The sequence below is a fragment of the Nelumbo lutea genome, chromosome 3 (assembly GCF_056320005.1).
Source record: "Nelumbo lutea isolate HS-2025 chromosome 3, American lotus-T2T, whole genome shotgun sequence".
NCBI lineage: Eukaryota > Viridiplantae > Streptophyta > Magnoliopsida > Proteales > Nelumbonaceae > Nelumbo > Nelumbo lutea.
Window position 1 is genome coordinate 4,994,576 of NC_142686.1, and position 19,559 is coordinate 5,014,134.

A 19,559-nucleotide genomic window follows, 5' to 3' on the forward strand; every position below is an offset into this window, starting at 1 on the left:
TTTTTTGGTAAACAGGAATTCATTAAAAGGATCACAGATAATTACATCCAGGTTCTACCCAGTCTGTCAGCCAGCCCGGCATGACTAGAGTGTTTCCTTCTCTCTTGATAACGGAGAAAGATACATTTACATCCTGAGCAAGATTTAACAGATCTTTACACAAAAAAAAGACTCCTTTGTTGGCTCCAAATTTTGGTTTTTTAGAGCCATAATGATTGTCTGATTGTCACTTTCTAAAACCAAAGGAGAGTTAAAATTCTGTTTTGCTAGTTGCAGTCTTCTGTTCTGATGCCAGCTACGGCTTCAGCTTTCATTGCTCGAACATGTGCATGGACCAAAAGAAGATGCCAAAATAGTCCCCAGATTATTTCTGATAGCTACACCAAAGCTTGCTTTTCCTTCCTTATCAAAACTTCCATCTATATTAATCTTTAAACAGTCACCTTGGGAGAAATTCCAAAAAATAAGCTGGTTTACAGGATCACTGCGTGCAAAGAACCTTGCAATTTTTTCGACAAAGTCGTACTCTTCTCCTTCCAGTACCCGCTAAAAAACATCAAACTTTGTTTGGATCTGCAGTACAATTCTCAAAAATATAATGAAAAAGTACAAAAGGTTTAATTAGATTTCTGAATTCCACTGTAGAGTTTTAAACATTCAAAATGTCAACAATTCTCACTCTATACATTAATGCCCGCCTGTAAATTAGTATCAATTAAAAACCCAAATCATATCAATTTGGCATGATTACAGAGAAACATAGCATGTAAAATTTGATTATAAGGAGTTGCCGCACGCTTGGCAAATACTTGAATCTACAATACTTTTTTATGCAAATTTTCTTTTACTGCTAATACATTCCAAACGCACCTCTAGAAGAAGTGCTTAATTTTAGGAGACCAAGTTTCTTTACAAACTTTACTGGTTAATTGATTGGTTTAGTAGAAGGTGTAGAAATAAAGGTGAGACATAATTCTCCTACTTTTATGAATGAGATGAGATGAGATGAGCTGCTGGTCCCCATAAAGGGTTTTGTTTGATATATTGGAAATTTGGAAGGTTTCAAAAATCTCTGTGGTTGTCTGGTTGACGTGTTTCGATAAATTTGTAAAATGAGTTAACAGCCATAAAGATTTCTATGATGGCTTGAAACCTCTAATGTCTGATGTACAGCTGGATGTCAGTGATCTTTCATCTCTGCGTAATTACACGATTTTCCTCCTAGGAGACCCCGCCCACCTTGCATAGCAGTTGTCATTGAATGTCAGTGGCTCATTTCCTCTCTTATTCTCTCTTTTTTAGAGGGTTGAAAACAAGGATCATTGATGTTGCATCATTTTTTTTCTCAAAAAAAAAAAAATTTAGAATTCATTCATTCATTGATAACTGAAAGTTATATGGTATGATGAAACCTGACGTATTGGATTGTCTATTAATATGTACAAGACTGACTGATATGAAGTTAGATAATTGTAAACGAAGATGACCTTCATACAAAAGTTCAGTAGATCTGCAGCCTGTGTTTATAAAACTTAGTCAGAAAAAAAGATGTTGCGTCATTGAATTGGTTAATCAACCAGAAAATCCATGGAAGCGGGTTTAGCCGTTTCCGATGGCCTGGTGTTTCTTTATTATATACTACCAGTCTATTTAGTGAATGAAAGAAGATGGAATGTTACATTTTCACATGAATTGGGACTGATGTTACTATTGGATTAAACTAGAGTGGTTTTTTGTTGGCTAGGCCAATGAGCTAGGTGTGGTTAGTATTCTACCAAATGGTACGACGGAGGTAGGATTATCAGAGTGCACGGGCTCTGCTGCCCTATTTTCCATTGTATTTTTTCTCTACTTCTATTCTGTGTTTATTTTTTTTTTGTAAAAAATAATTTTAATCAAATACGCGAGGAAGATAGAACCAGTACAAACAAGACTATATAGAGCGATCAAGGATAGTCAAATTGACACATTCTCTCTCTCTCCCTCATATCATTCAAACCTCCTTGAGTTATTTTTTTGGAGAAAAAGGCCTTAAAAAAGATGTATCTAGCAATACTACACATGCATTGAGAATTAGGTATTTACTAATACCATTGTTTTTTAATCTGGATTTCATCCTCATAAAAATGTCTTCCTACAACACTTCACAACCATGTATTGGGCTCAATTTAGGAGTACAAATACAAATATATACAAAATAATACAAAATACAAGGTTTTGTATTCTACATATTTGTATTTGTATTGCTTCCAAATTAAGCTTTGGGAATATATTCCCATGAATCAAAACATACAGATATAGAGATATTTTCAATGTATAGTTGCAAACATTGTGAGAAAAGTATTAGGGCCATTTTATGAATCCTTATGGGGTAGTTTTTCTTTTTTTTTTTTTTTGGAAAAAAAGAATACATACTCTGAGTTTTCATAAATTGACTTAAAGATACCTTAATTTTTCAAAAAGACTTAAGTATACCATCTTAACTAACCCCACTAAACTTGAACATACCCTTTATCAAAGAAAAGGTACATGTGAAGTCATTTAAAATTTTAAAAATTCTATTTTACCATCGTGGGAAGGAGGAAGAGGAGGAGAAGGAAAAAGAACACTGGAGGAGAAAAGAAAAAAAAAAGATGGCCACGGGATTGGTAAAGAGCGAGAGGTTAAACATATACAAACTGGTTCAATTCTGAAGGATTTACACCCATAGGTATCAGCATGATAGTTGTGTTCCATGAATGTTAAAGACTTAAACATACACGGACTGTGAAAGATGATTCAACCTTGATGCCAAACCATACATTATATTGGCTGGCTCAACCCTTTGATGCTGTGCACATGTTTTTAGCAATTCATTGCATGTCCTGTGTTCCCCTATCAATCACCAAAAGGACCCGATAATTATTAAGATTTTAGTGCAATGGACTAGAGTTGAATAATGGATATGATTATTACTTCATTTGCATGCTGGGTGCATTTAAGTCAAGGTATATTTAAGTCTTTTGTTAATACTTTAAGTCAATTTATGAAAACTGAGTAAGTAGACATGTTCATGGACCAGGTAGTCAGATGGTCCGGCCTGGTTCAGCCCATTATAGGTTGGGCTTAGGCTCGAGCTTAAAGTATCAGGCTTGCTTTTTTTGGTCCAGGTTCGGGCTTTTTAAAAAAAGTCTAGCTTGAGCCCAAACTTGACATGATACTATATATTAAATAATAAAAATATATTTTATTTAATGAAGTATATATATAATATTTTTTTTTGTTCTTCTTCTCTTTTTTTTTTCCAAGTAATAATGAGATGTTTATTATTTTTGAGTTTTGAAGGTTTTTAATATAAATAAAATACTTTTTTATTGAATAATAAAAGAAAAAAAAATGTTTTCAAATTTCTAGTCGGGCTTAATCTCAGGCCCGGGCTTTAGACTTTATATGAGGGTCGGTCTTGGGCTCAAGACATAGGCTCGATGGTTGGGCCAGGCTTGGACTCGGGCCTGGATGTATTCTATTGATACATAGACAAAGCCCGACCCAAACCCAATCCAACCTTGCCCATGAACAGGTCTATCAGTAAGCAACTTCATTAATAAGGGAGGCAACGTATATGGCTTCTGTATTAGAGTTATAACTATTTGCATTTGGCCCCTACAAGCAAGTCTGAAACCTTATTTCACATCCTATCCAGTTGTTTCTGGATTCAAATATTTTATATTACTAGTAAGCGTGTATGTGCATTTGCACATGACAATATCTCTAAGACAAAACTATTTATAATTTATGTCACTTTTTATAATTCATTTATCCAAAAATTAATTAAGGTATTAAATGGACAGTTTTTGAACAATTATAATTCATGGTTCCAACACCCAAGTAGTTTTTGAATGGTTATAAGTGGGCAGTTTCTAAAGTGAATAAATGGCATATATGCCCTCTTTATACTTATTGTATGGTTAGACAAAAGGATAAAAAACGTCTAATGAAAATCGAGAAAGAATGGGCATTTACTCTTTTATAGGTAGTATAGATATAGATATAAATTTATTGTGTATATATAATTTGAAAAGTAATTATGCTTTTAGTTTTTATTTTAAACACAATAAAACGTATTTGGATTAACCCAAGTCTACTATATGTGATCTTCATACCGGATTTGGATGTGGCTGGATCAGGATTTTTCGTAATTACACCCCTAATTATATTGTGTGAAGTGATGATGTTTTGGTAATTTCACCATCCCACAATATATATAAATACAATTTAAGTTTTTCAATAAATGCAATATAGTTAAAAATCTATGAACCAATTACTGATTATTTTATTTTTAATAATAAATTATTCAAGAACCGCTTAAAAATTTATGCTGGTTCAGTTTTGTCAGTGTTTGGATGGAATGTAACTGAAAATTGATATAAAACTCTATTCCAATTTAGATTTGTTATCATTTGGATAAAGTAGAGTTTTACCTGTAAATTTTTACACTTTTCTCATCACAATTTTCAAAATATAATGGTCACTTCCCACTATTGAATGTAAAATGTGATTGATATACTTTTACACCAATTCCAAACACAGCTTTAATTGCCGAAAGTAATATTCTTTTCTTCTCCAGGGGATTCTGACTCGACCCAGTTGAAGGCAGGAAACAATTCCCAAGTCTCAAAGTTACAAGCCTACAAATAGCTGTTGTATCTTATCAATTGAGACAGTTGGCGTGGTTGATTCATATTCAACTTATTTAATTATTGATAATATCTATTAAAAGGACAAAGCAATAAATCATTCAATTTGGCCACTTCTGCCATTATCGATAGTTTTTATCTATTTATCTGCCGCTGTGGACATATAAATTAGCATTTTCATCGTGAATAAATCAATAAGTTCAGATTTGCTATTTATACTCTGAGATCGGTTTCTATCAGGGCAAATTTATACTCACACCGTTTTAACAGCCTTTTACAATTTTGAATTGAGAATATCTCCCTATAAAATAAAGTATAGAGATATTCTCAATGGAAGGTAGTAAAGACTGATCAAATGGGCTTTGCTCCGACTGAAGCGGAACTTTTATACTCTATGAAACATTGCAACTACGCATTGACAATATCTTTCTATTCGAATATTGTTGTATTCGTGAAAAAAAAGTAGAGTCTAGATCTACCATCCACAAAACAATACAGCCATAAGTTACGTTCGAAAACATCTCTTGTACGTGTATGTCTAATGGATAGCAGATTAGCATATCCGAGCCTAAATGTTCTTGATGTAGTAGATTAGCATGTAGGGCTAGATGTATAAATCGGGCTGTACCGCCTGTGGCCCAACATAAACTTGGACCAGCCTCGCGGCCTGACACGACGGTCCGCAGGCCATATTAGGCTTGGGGTTTTAGGTCCATAGGCCGGTATGGTCCAGTTTGCATCCCAACCCAACACGGCCCATATATATTATTTATATTTATTTATATAATACTATATAAATTATAATTATATAATAATTCATAGTATATAATATATTAATATAATAACTATTTTTTTAATTTTATTATACTAAATTATTTAATTATTGTATATATTAGTAATTTTATGCACAAAATTCATATAAAATTAAAATTTTAGGTTTTTTATCAATTTTTTTAAATAAATAGCTTTAACCCGATGCATAACCCGACCTGACCCAAAACTCAGCCCACACAGGCCTGCACTGGCCTAGGCCGTGCCGGGCCAACCCCCAAAATTTTCACCAAAGAGGGTGGCACAGCCCGAGATGGCCTACAGGCCGCCCATGGGCCATGCCATTCCGGCCCAGCACGGCCCACTTTTACGGCACCAAACGCTTAACGTTAAAATATGAAGGTGCGTCGGCCGTCAATTTTGACCGGATTCTAATTGGACCAATTCTTAGTTCTTCCCTTCTTACCAACCACTACTAACCTACCACCGGTATTCAATATTTTAAATTACCAAAAAACCCCTAAGATAAAATAAAAATTACAACTTAACTTAAAATGTTATCTTCCCACCACTTATATAACCTTGTAAACATAAGATGAAAGAAGCAGGAAATGATTTTTTTTCATCTCGCTAATTATCTAATAACCAGTCAAACACTCCATTCAACTTGTGTACATCAAAAATCTATTTTTTTTCCCCAAACTGAAGGACTTGGTCGCCATACACTTGTCTTCGGTAATTGCCAAATGTCAATACATGTAGACGCATCTAGATGGATGGGAACAGATCGCACTGCCTCCATTTTTCTAGTGGTGGCAGATCTTCATCATTTATTATGGTCTTAAAAAACCATATATTATGTGTGCGTTGAAATAATTTAGCCATTAAAAAAAGTGATAATTTGAAAATCTCTATTTTAAATTAGGGTTACATTAGCATGTGATAATGATAGGGTATGGAAAAACATCCTCTAATTTATGGGAGCTAATCTCATCGAGTGGGATTTGGGGTTATAAATTGGAGTTTGGATCTTGCTGACAATAACTCTGTCTATGTCTATTTACGTAATATTGTAGTTATATATGAAGAATATCTCATCCCAAGATTTAAAATTTTGATAAGTGTGTATAGGTTATCGAATAAATTGATGCCCTTTTGTTTTTCTTTTTTATTTATTTTTGTTCAGGAGAATTGGTTTGGGTCTCCTTTACATCTTAAACTGATCAGACCTCCAATACACCCACTATAAAAGTATTTTAGAGGAATCTCGAAATGATAGGTATCGGTCAATACTTGTCAATATTTTAAAACTTATCTCATTCTCCTATATATTAGTATGTATAGGGAGATATTACTAATGCACGAAATAATATTATAGGCAGAATTCTTATGGGCAGAAGATTTGGAGTCTATAAATCGATATATATGCAAAATAGTTTTTGTGGTCATCATACATGTTGCTCAACCTATAAACATTTTACAATGCTTCAGGTTTCAGCTTCAGCATGAATTCATGCAAATTTTGACAAAAAGACAAGCACAATTTAGACGCATGAACAAATTTCGTAATCACGGGTCCACAATTCATTCTCGCAGCATAAAGTCTACAGTTCCTGTTTTTCACATACTAGCACTTACCGTTATATAATGGGATAAGTCGGTTATTTCTAATTGACGACAATACATACCCATGTTCATTTGCCATTATATTGGGTAGCACGGTAATCAAATCAACTTGAAATAAGTGTTTTAAAAGCCGATTGAAAGGCTGAATCGCTTTTATCATTACGTCATGGGTCATCGGTTTCACTGTCTAGATGGGCAGTCTGTGCCACACTAGATATATAGAAATTCATATGTATAGGCATAGACAAGTATTTTACTAATAAATAATGTATAATTGTGCTTTACATATAATATATAAAATATTTTATATTTAATTTATGTTTTTTAGTTTAATTTTAAGTTTTTTATTTATAAAAATATTAAAATTTATAATTTGAGGTAAAAAAGGGTTTCTTTGAAAAAAATATAGGGGAAAAGCATTGTAGGCGCCTTGGAAAGCATAGATCTCGAAAAATTATCCAAAATAAAATAAAAAAAAACATCTCAATTGGACATTGGAGTGCACAGTTATGGCCTCTTGAAGTTTGCATACACAATTAGCATGCAACCCACAACCCGGTCACGGGGTTGAATGGGTCAATGGTCCAACGATGGATTGAAAACAATGCTTGAAAGTATCGATGGATAGCTGATACCCTATTGCAAGGTGGATAAACAATTTATCCACCCGTTAGTTGAAGCCAATAAGCACTCTCACCTCTCTCTTTAGGGACCAGATCTACTAGGCATAATGTAGTAAGCATGTCCAATGAACATTTGATTAAGGGACAGGTGTCAACAAATTTTCTAGATGATCATTCAACATGTTTACAAGGTTGTGCCTACTTCGTCGGATTGCTTTCTTTACTCAAATAATGGGCAAAGTACAAGAGTCTCTCTCTCTCTCTCTCTCTCTTATATATATATATACAGTAAAGTTGAATGATGCCACATCATGGCCTGAGCTTTCTCCATTACCCCAATGGAGAACTCTCAGCCCCTCTCATTTTAGCCTTCCTTGCTCCCTCGTGAAACCACCCCATCACTCCCTTCTCCCTCTCTCATAATGACACTTTACCATGCCTGGTCCACCCCTCTTCCTCTATGTTTATGCCTTTGGATATCCCTACTTAAAACCATTATTAAAATCTCTCTCTACCACAATCTAATCTAATCTAGCCAAGTGGCACCACTATCCCCAATTTTCTCTTAAATTATCTATAATTCCTATTTATCTCCTAAATTATCTCTAATTCCTATTTATCATCTCCCCCACTTTTCATCTATATCTATCAAAAGTTTGAATTAAGAAATTTAAGCATATTGTCCTTTCCTACTCTTTCATGAAGGGCTAACGATATTGGTTAAAATGAAATCTTTTTATACGGAGGGCAAATAGGGGTATTTTTATTGAAATTTTATCGAGTGGATTTTTTAGGCATTTTGAATCGATTGGTGGGGTTAGATTGGCCTAAATAGGCTCGGATTAGGCAGATATAGATGATTAGTGATTTGGTTAATTTATTAACTTTGAAACATAATCTTGGTGTGATGGAGAGGATCAGGGGAAAATGAGGGAATTTTTTGTTGAAATTTGGAAGGGTGGTGTTTTTGAGCATTCTGGGTTGATTGGCAGGGTTAGATTGGCCCAATTATTCCAAGATCAGGTAGATTGAAAAAAGGACTTAATTCGGTTAATGCGAAGTTTTGACGAGGAATCTTGGTGTAATGGAGGGGCAAACAAATGCATTTTGAGCTGAATTTTTGTGAGTAGGGTTTTTAGAGTGTCTAGGATCTTATTGAACATCTGATTGATTTCAGAGGGCCAAAATCATGAAAATTTGGGTCAATGAGAGTATCCAAAATGGAATATTTGTTCTATGACAGAGCGAATGGGGGAATTTTAGGTTGAAAGTTTTTTGATAGATGTTTTTTTGTGAATCTAGGGTTCAATTGTATGGTCTAATTGATTCAGAGGTGTTAGGATCAAGGAGATTTGGGTTGTGGGTGATTCAGGCTAATGAGAGGGTTCGAAAGGGAATTTTTGGAAGGATCAGAACAGTTTGATCGGGTGTTTGGGGTAAATTGGGGTTTCAATAGTGAATTGAGCAAAAACCAAGTGCTAATAATGAGATTTCTAGAGGTATTGGTCTCTTAAATCATTTGGTGGGGGTTGATTGGTCCATAAATGGTATGATCAATGGCATTTAAGAAATGAATATCTTAGCCAATGAGATAGCCCAAATTAAAATCTTAGTGTGATGATAGGTTAAATGGGGGATATTTGTGATGAAATTTTGTGGTAAGGTGTTTATAAGTATCTAGAGATCGTTAACAATCCATTAATCAATGTTATAAATATCGATACAGACCGATACATTGGTATCAGTGTTTTTCTATGTTTTATTTATTTTTTTTCAAAATCGATTCAGAATGATCAATTTAAGTCCCAAGTACCCTCTAAACCATGGCCTGGCTCAATACACCCCATATTGGGAAGGCCCTCATACAATACGTATAAGCCGATATGTAATGATATTTTAAACCTTGCCATTGATTATAATTTGCAATTTGGTTAAAAAAATCTCATGCATCACACGGGTTCGACTAATATTTTTCTAAATGTTCATTCAACATGCTTATAAGGTTGTATCTAACGGGTAATGTACAAGAATATTTTCTAAATGCTCATGTTACCCAAATAACGGGTAATGTACAATAATGCTGACAACTTGTTTACTCAAATGAATTATGAGTTCACATCTCTGCCCCACAACCTCTCGCCCCATCTCCCATCGGTTTTGGTACATCATCGGGAGATGTAGATGTTCTAAATACACGGCTGTGAGGCGTTGTGGGGCGGAGATGTGGTCTCCAGAATTATACCTAACAAACACTTGTTCGAATAAATATATGTATTTAGCCGGTAAATAAAAATGAACGGGCCTAAATTAATCATACCAGCATCTGCAAGCATGTGAGGCCGGGTTGGATCTTAGAACGAGTTTAGAAGGCCAGACCCCAGTTTTAACTATTTTGAACATATTCAACGCCCTGAAGAAAAACGGTGAGAACATTGCGGTTCCGGTAAAAGAAATGACCGGAACGGGTGAATCATGGGTCCCCTTGCAAATACCATACCAATCGATGAACCGAACCGACGATTACACAAAACAGGGTTCGTGGCATTTTAGGAGATCTAGACAAATGCGAAGGGTATTTCGGTGCTTTCAAATTTGGTAATAAAAAGGGAGTTCTCATTTGGCGACGGAGAGAGTAAAGAGAACAGTCAACGAAGACAACACAATATATATACTGATAAGGTCATCTACTGTCTACTACGCCCTTTCAGGGCGATTCCACAGCAATTGCTTATCGACTTGCCCAAATTACGTGTATATGAACATATTTTCGTTTGTTTTAATGATAAATTTATTTATTATTAAAGATAGCGCTTTTTTTCAATAATTAAAGAGAAAACTATGGCCTTTGGAGTTTGGACATACTCTCACCGATCGCCGTTATCTCTCTGACGTGTTTACGCCTTGCCAATTTTATCTTGTTAAATGCTATATTTCTATTATTTATGTCCCCGAATCATCTGTGATCTGTCTCCCCTCCCACATTTTACTCTCGATAACCAGATCGAAGTGCTCTTATCGCCTGCCATCCACGAACTCAAAGCTCCGGAGATAAACCTCAGGTATTTCTTTTATTTTCTCTTCTTTTTTTTTTCGTTTTACTGTTAATGCTTCCTTGAGCAGAGTGCAGAGATACTCGCCATTCTCCCACCATCCTTCGATTGCTTCTTCTGGATTAAGTTTTGATGTTCTTCTGAACTTTCCCATCTTTTGTTTCCACATCTAGCAGTTTATTTGTTCCGTTTGACAACCTCTAAACTCAGAAATCTCTGTTAGCTCTACTTTCTTGGTGCAAGGAACCATCTTGCTGATTTTATTTCTAAATATTTTTTTGGTACAAGAAATATTTTGTTTTATGCTAATTTTGATGTTAGTTAAAAACGAAAAATCCTTGCCATTTACCATGTTCGAGCCTTTGAGGATCTTCGAATTGTCTCGTATTAATTGTCTCTTAAAAAACTCCATGCTAAAAAAACTGCTATTTTTCTCTTTCAAAAATTTCTGCTTTTTTTTTTTTTTGTTTCTCTTTTCATCCATGAAATCTGGTTGGAATCATCGACATTCTTTTTATCAGGCTACTGTTTCATCAAAAAGATCGTTAATCCAGACATTTTTTCGTGCTTTGACGGAGGGGGGAGGGGGGGCGGGGGCGAGGGAGGAACTGTTTTTTCAGTCTTTCCTCCTCCACCTACCGTTTAAAATCCTGCTAGCATTTACGTAGATCATCACACTCTTGTTGAAGTTCACTTATTTTCCTGTTCCCTTTTCCAGATCTGGTCGCTTAGGCCTCTCATGTGTGTAATTTAAAGAGTTGGGATTTCGGATCTTTCCTTCTGTTTTATTTAGATCCAGAAAGAGATAATCCTTTTTGTTTATTCTCTTTGTTCTCCACTCTCCAGTCCGGTTTTGTACTCTATTATCTCATGACTAGTGGTTTATTGAACCCTTGATTTATTGAAATTTGGTATCACTATAATAGCTCCTATTGCTATTATCTTTAATTATTCCAGCATGGCATGGGATTAACTTTCTGGGTTCTATTTATTTAATATTTTTATCATTTTTTATTTCTTTCTTCTGGAATGGTTATTTCTGTTTTTGGCTTCATTTTCTTCTGGAATTTCATTAGTTATCATTCAGAAATAAGGCAACATCAAAATTAGAAAAAAAGGGGTGTCATGGCCTTGTTCTGGAGCTTATGATAGATGCTGGTGAATAAGACCAGAAGAGTGGTGAATGGATTAGGATACATCTTTGCAGATTCTACCAAGTTTTCTGTAGAACCCAAGTTATCTGTTAATTTATTTGTTCAGCTGTGTTGATTTAATTTGTTTCAGGTATTTTGGATTTTCATAAGATGGAAGTTACAGGGGGCTAAACCTTCTGAAATTCTATGGCCTTGACTGGTATTATTCTTGCCCTTTTCCTCTTCTGTTCGTGTTCTGTTCTGATTCATGCAAATTTGTTTTCCCCTAAATGTTTGTCCCCCATTTCTACTTTTGTGGTGCAGTTATTGGGGCAATGTTTGGTGGAAGGAACAATTCATACAGGAAACTCAAGTTTATTCCCAATAGTTCAATAGAGAGAAGGTCCTCTAGGAGCAGAAGCTCTGACATGGCATCTAAACCTGAACATACAAAACCTAGAAAGTCCTCGTTGTTCACAGTTCAAATCCTTCCAACCGCAACATTTTTCATGCCTTGGTCTCTTAAAATCCCTATAGGTGATGGATACCATGAATTCCTCTAGTTACGTCTAAACAATCTGAATCTTATTTCTGATCATTATTATAGGGGCAACTTTGATGTCATATGGGAGTGATTCTTGAATTGCTCAATTTTGAGAATGCCTAGTTTTGTGAGTGGAAAGAAGCGGAACACAGAATCAGAAATGTGTTTCTCCACAACAGTCCAGAAGGACCACCAAACACCTTTGAAAAATAATCTCCATTTAACCTCACAGGCACGCAATGATATTTATAATCCCATTTTACCTGGGCTGCCTGATGATGTGGCAAAGTACTGCCTTGCACTTGTTCCCCGCAGCAAGTTTCCTACCATGGGTGCTGTATGCAAGCGATGGAGGTCATTCATCCAAAGCAAGGAATTCATTACAGTGAGGAAACAGGCAGGAAGGCTTGAGGAGTGGCTATATGTCTTAACAGGTGATGCAGAAGGAAAGGGGAGCCATTGGGAGGTCTTGGGTTGTTTGGGACATGAACACCTGCTTCTTCCTCCAATGCCTGGTCCATTGCAAGCTGGATTTGGGGTGGTTGTCTTAAACGGAAAGCTGCTGGTTATGGCAGGTTATTTGGTGGCAGAAGGGGCTGGATGCGTCTCTTCAGATGTTTACCAATATGATTCTTGCCTCAACAGGTTTGTTTCTATTTCTGGTATGTTATTTGTTATCAAAGGTTATGAAGCACTCAATGCTTATGGAGTTATCATTTAGCTTTCTAGCTTGTCAAGGATGTGCTTTGTTATGAATGAATGCATACATGCTGTTTCATAGTAAGCGGGTGCATTCCTAATATTTTAATACTATGGAAGCTGAATTGCTGATAAAATACTGTAAAACACCTAGGTTCTTCAGAAAAAAAAAAGTTTTGCATTTTTGACATTCTAGAAACAGATAAGATGATTAAAATATTTTTATACTGTGATAACAGAGGTTTTGAGTCCACCTTAGAGAAAAGGGAAAGAGATAATTACATAATAATATTGTTGATAGTCCATTCCATGAATATGGCTTTAATGCTTATTCACTGGACCTTGTGTACTTGGTTCAAAAGTTTACTCAGGTCAATTTTGGGCTTGGAATTTGTATTTTGTAATTAGCAAACCATTGAACCAGGTTTTCTCAGGGCAGAGTTATATTTGGCTGTTTAGTGCATATAGTTCTATGAATTGGTATTTGACAAAGTGTGTGCATTTCATGTGAAATTACAATGATAGCTATAATGCACATGGTGCCGATCCCATATAGTTGGGATAAGGCATGGATGATGATGATGAACTATAAATGCACATGGTATTTGGGCATGGGAGGAAGAGCCAGGGTTCAATGTGGGTGCCCTCGTAATTGCAATGAGGTGCCTTCTCTTCAACCACAATGTATTCCATGTATTAGAGGATTTGGACCCACTGTCAATAGATCTCCCTAAAAGGCCACCTTTTCTTAAAAATAAAAAACATCTGATAAGTTTCAGCTATCTGATTTGTGAATTATTTTTGGAATTGTTGTGGTAGCTTATCCATTGTTAGATAGAAATCTAACTTTTTAAGCAATTATGTACAATTGGAATCATTTGATTTTGCTGGTTGTGTATTACTATTGTTTAGAGTGGAACCTAGTTGCTTCCTTGCTGGTGGGTCCTGATTTTCTTAAACAAATGGCAGCTTAGCAGGGGTGCCTTATTGGTATTATGATGAGGGCATCCTCAATGTAGATTTCTTCTATATGTTTCACTTTCTTTTTTTTTTTTTTTTGGACTTTTCTTCCCCTCGATATCAAGATTAGACATCAAATATGGGTTTTAGTCATTACTTTTTGTTGGTTTTTTCTTTAACTTAATATGGATTCAAATAGAACCAATTTGCAAATTGGATATATAGGAAGCTATTCAGCAATCGTTGTTATATTCTTAATGGCATCCCATTTATCTCAAGATAAATAAGATGGCTTCTATCAAGCGTTTTGTTGGCATCTATCCAACCAAGCTGCTTTCTTATCTATCTATATAAGAAATGCTCGCTGTTGCTACTGGAGATCAATTTTATGAAGTCCCTGGCTAACTGCTAAAATTCTATGAAAAGAAAGGGGAAAGAAGGAAAATAGCTGCGCATCCTTGGAAATTTTAGGTGATTTCTAGCCTCTAGTTAGATGCTATTAGAGGGCATTGCCTTAATTCTGTGTTGAAAACCTTAACCTTTATACACACGTATAGCAGATATTCTCATCTTCTGCAATGAAACATTGACAGGCATTCCTATTAAGGAGCTCTTTACTGTATAACAATCTTGAAGCTTACAAGTAATTTTATATGGTTGCAGGTGGAGCGCATTAGCAAAAATGAATGTGGCACGCTATGACTTCGCTTGTGCTGAAGTTGATGGGATGGTGTATGCAGTAGGGGGTTATGGGGCCGATGGTGAGAGCCTTTCTAGTGCTGAGGTTTATGACCCTGACAAGAACGAGTGGGAGCTAATAGAGAGTCTTCGCCGCCCCAGGTGGGGCTGCTTTGCCTGTGGGTTTGAGGGGAAACTGTATGTCATGGGCGGGCGGTCGAGCTTCACAATTGGAAACTCAAGGTTTGTGGATGTTTACAACCCTGAGCACCACACCTGGTGTGAGATGAAGAATGGATGCGTCATGGTCACAGCCCATGCTGTGCTGGGCAAGAAGCTTTTTTGCATGGAGTGGAAGAACCAGCGAAAATTGGCCATCTTCAACCCTGCTGACAATTCGTGGAAGATGGTCCCTGTTCCATTGACAGGAAGCTCAAGGATTGGTTTTCGGTTTGGGATACTGGATGGAAAGCTGCTGCTCTTCTCCTTGGAGGAGGAACCTGAGTACAGAACCCTGTTGTATGATCCAGATGCTGCACCAGGTTCGGAGTGGCAGACCTCAGAAATCAAGCCATCGGGTGTGTGTTTGTGCAGTGTGACAATCAAGGCATGAAGGGGCGTGTAAGCCCATAGTCTAAATATTTATCAGTAATGCAAGTCCAAGTTTGCTGGAATCTCTTTCATTTCCTGACCTAATTAAGACATCATTGTGGATTGACGGTTAATGCTTTGTTTGGTCTGGCTTATTATCCATTAGGGAATCATGTTCCTGGTGTGGAGTTTGTTTGGGTCCAACGTCCAACATCTCAATCAATCAAGCCTTCTGTTGTGATAACTATTTTTGGATGAGAAATGGGTGAAAATTCCTTTCTATTTATGCCAAACAAACATTGAAAAAGTTAGTTATGAATAGAAATTCAAGCCCTAGAAAATGCTTTGCTATGATTTTATGTGGTTAAACATGGGATGAGTGCAGAAGCATCTTGATTCTTGACACTCACCTTCCAACCTGCTCGGACATTCAACACTTCTGTTCGTAATTCTGCTAAAGACGCAGCTCACGAAACTGCAAGAGCTGTTGTCACTTGTTCCAGGACTATTTGCCTGGTCTTTGCTCCTAATATTTTCAGCTTCTGCTATTGAGAAGCTGTAGATGTAATCATCGAGTTTGTTGAATGACATTTTTGCCTTTTAAAAAGTGTGCTCTACAACACCAGGGGTGGTACTTTTTTCCTCTGAAGTGATGATTGGTCTTGACCAAGATGTTTGATATCATGTCGGCAAGCCTGCCATGCCATGCCCCTCTACATATTGCTTTTGTATTATTGCACATTTCACCCTTTTTCTTTTATTTCGCTCATCCGGTCCACCCTTTTTTTATTTTCGTTAATAGTTCGACTATGATATGGAAAAGATATGATATCTAAAAAATAATAAACGTGATAACGAATAACTGTTATTTATCAAAACTCATGGATGGGTTTTGATGGGTTAAAACTTTTTCTAAATCATATCTTTCTTGCATTATAGATTTTTCCTTTCGCTAAAGAATCAGCTATTTTTTAGGCTGCGTCTCATTGGTTTAAAGTTGTGAACTGTTGTAAAAGTGATTATGGAAGTGAATATTTGAATTTGTTTTTATTACTATTGTATTTAAATCGATTTTAAATGTAAAACTACACTTTATCTAAACGCCGACAAAATATGGAGTAGCCACTTAGCATTGGGATAATTGATGTATTGATGTGCCTCTACCTTTAATTGGATGAACTTACGTAAAGTGGGGTCATAATTGTGCATCAAAGGCCGTGATTTTACAGTTTTAGTGGAGTGTCAAAATACAACATTTTTATTATTTTTTTAGAAATGTACAATAGCTTAGGGCACCAAAGGTTCAATTGATGAATTCACATTTGGTTCATGCAGCACATCCCAATCATGTATTGGGAACATCTCCCAATGACAACTTCAAGAGATGTTATCAATGCATGCCATGTGGGGCATGTCTTATGGGCCCCAATGTGAACTCTCAATTCATACCATTAAATAATATATAAAGACTGTTAATTCATTTAACTCATTTCTCGTGTTTTAGAATATCAATTCTAGGGATAACAATTTTCCCATCCCCGACAGGGACCCGATGGAATCGGGGATGGGGATTGTTTTAGTTGGGTGGGGACGGGGACAGTGACGGGGATTAATAGGAATCCCCAGTAGGGTCTCCACAGAGAATCCATCCCCGTCGGGGATTGGGGATGGAAAACAAATTTTATCCCTAATGGGAACGGGGTGAGGATTAATTTCAGAATCGGTGTCAAAAATGAGAAATATGATCCCCGCCCTAAATCCACCCGTTGCCATTCCAAATCAATGCCTATTTTCTATTTTTTTCTTGTATTCAAAGTTTTGCATAAGAAGTATGTATTGATAATGTTGATTAAAAGCAATGCAAGTTTAACAGTCATCATATTCAGCTAAAACAAATTAGAACACGTCACTTATGGATATGACATTGAATGAAACAAAATTATGAAATTAGATTCATATAGCATACCCCATACTGTTGGAGTTCATATCTGCTACCAATTATATATTCCCAACATGTTTCAACCGGCCATTACAGCTGCATATTAGGAATATCTCTAGTGAATGACAAATGATATATTCCCCATGTACAACTACAGTGGCGGCAGTATGGTTTAAAGTATCGATACATCCCCATGTATAGGTTGGGGTGTATTGATACTTTTTACCCGTGTTTTATTTTTATGTATGTTATTTATATTAATGTTAGAACTAGATTTGGTAAAAAGTTGGCCCAACCCATGAATCTGATCCAAGCCAACCTGAAAAAAATAGATTTAGGGTCTCATATTTAGCTACCTGAATTTGAGAATGACCCGGCTCTACCCAAGCCGGGAAAAACTGGGTTGAGTTGGGTTGGGTCATGGGTCAACCTGCTGACCCGATTGCCAAGTCTAATTGGGACTACTTATATATTTGGTAGAAGTCTCCACTCTTTAATCTTTAGTTCATTACTATTTATTTTTTATTCTTTATTATTTACTCTTTAATCATTAAATGTTCAAGTTTATTTTATTTTATTTTGGAATTTTAAGGTTAATTCATTTAATTTTGGTATTTTTCATTATTTTTTTTAATTTCTACTATTGTTAGGATGACTATAATTGACCTTCCGGTCAACCCTGACTTGATCATTTAGGCTGTGTTTGGTTTGAAGGAAGAAGTAAGGAAATGAAGGGAAAGATAGAGAAATCTATATAAGGTTTGTAAAGGTTTCCCTGCTTTTTTCTTTCAAACCAAACATAGCCTTAAGGTTAGGGTCTAGCATTTGCCAATCCAACCCAACCTGAAATCAACCTAAAGTATTTTGACCCAATCAGAACCCGATCCACCCAAACCCAATTGCCAAGTCTAGGTCTAGTTAGGACATATCATTGATATGGGAACAATTTATTGATAGCAGATCCCTACCTTTACTGATGGGACAAGACTTGGATGATAATAACGATGATTATGTTATTTATAGTCAAACATTTGATTGGAAAGTAGAATCCAACATATATGAAAATGAGATTGGTTTGCATCAGGGCAATCCTGTGCCCATACCGTTTTAATAGCGTTTTATAACCTTGCATTAGAAATATCTCTCTATGAAATAAAACATATAAATAAAAAAATATATTCTCAATGGAATGCAGTAAAGGCTGTTTGAATGGACTTTGCCCTGACTGAAGCCAAACTCTATAAAAATTGGATTATCATAATCCTCTTTAAGTCTTAGCAATGATAAGTGTTAGATAGTGTATAGTCACATCTTTCAACAAGTATTCAACTATTAGCATTGGCAAATATATTGAGTGGTTTATTTTTTAAACACCTAATATGCCTTAATATGCACATTACCAATACTAAACGCACTCTTTCATGTTTAATATATGATCACCAAAAATCTAAAGAACTGTATCATCTTCAGTCTACTTGGTTTCAATGTCGTTTTAGTCGAGCCAAGTGCCAATTGTCCTTCAAACAAGTGTATTATATTTAATTATTAATCTAAAGCGTCCAAATCAAGTACTAAAAATGGAAATATTTGTTAATATTATTTTATTAATATTTTACTATTAGGTTGTTAATATTTTTTAATTTATTAATTTTAATTGAAATAAAACAATACAAAATAGTAAAAGTTTCCATGAATGTGAACGACCATGTCGGCAAGATTGGATAAGAGAGTCTTAATAACAATTTTACGAAGGGATATTATCCAAGACACATCATCACATTTTTATATTTCTCTTAAATTCATCATGAGTTTTCAAAACATTCATAAAGCTACCAGCTATTGAGTTTCATTATCTAAATCTCCCCTATTCTGTTAGATGGCCGTTAGTGTCTATTAATAAAAGTTGTCCTTATAAGCATTTAAGTTATTTACATAACCAAATTACCTCTAAATGGATAGCCAATCTTATTAAACATTTTTTATGATAAAATTACCTCAGACTTTGTCCCAGCCCAACACTAGGCCTATAGATTTTAGAGTTGGGCTTGGGCCTAATACTTCAAACCTGGCTCAAACCTGACACATTTAATAAGGTTGATTGGCCATTTTAGGGTTATTTTGTGATAAAAGTATTTAACAGTCATCCAATAAAAATCTTAGTGGAAGGTGAGTTTTAAACAATAAAACTCACTGGGGAGGGCTCTATGGATGATTTGAAAAGTCATAATAAATTTAAGGGAAACTTAAAAAAAGTGATGGTGAATTTTGA

General features: G+C 35.6%; 1 protein-coding gene across 1 annotated transcript; it reads left to right on the plus strand.

Annotated features, from left to right (window-relative positions):
* The first annotated feature begins 10,324 nt into the window (after window positions 1-10,324).
* Window positions 10,325-15,702, plus strand: LOC148862516 (Galactose oxidase/kelch repeat superfamily protein). Its single transcript, XM_088978752.1, has 4 exons — window positions 10,325-10,755; window positions 12,031-12,099; window positions 12,204-13,068; window positions 14,746-15,702. The coding sequence occupies exons 3-4, from the start codon at window positions 12,539-12,541 to the stop codon at window positions 15,371-15,373; spliced, it is 1,158 nt and encodes a 385-aa protein (XP_088834878.1). The 5' UTR covers window positions 10,325-10,755; window positions 12,031-12,099; window positions 12,204-12,538; the 3' UTR covers window positions 15,374-15,702.
* Window positions 15,703-19,559: the final 3,857 nt, after the last annotated feature.

Excerpts from the sequence above, each read along its gene's own strand:
- LOC148862516 (XM_088978752.1), top strand. The coding sequence starts at position 12,539 with ATGCCTAGTTTTGTGAGTGGAAAGAAGCGGAACACAGAATCAGAAATG. Across the intron at positions 13,069-14,745 it reads TATGATTCTTGCCTCAACAG|GTGGAGCGCATTAGCAAAAA; the intron begins GTTTGTTTCTAT and ends ATATGGTTGCAG.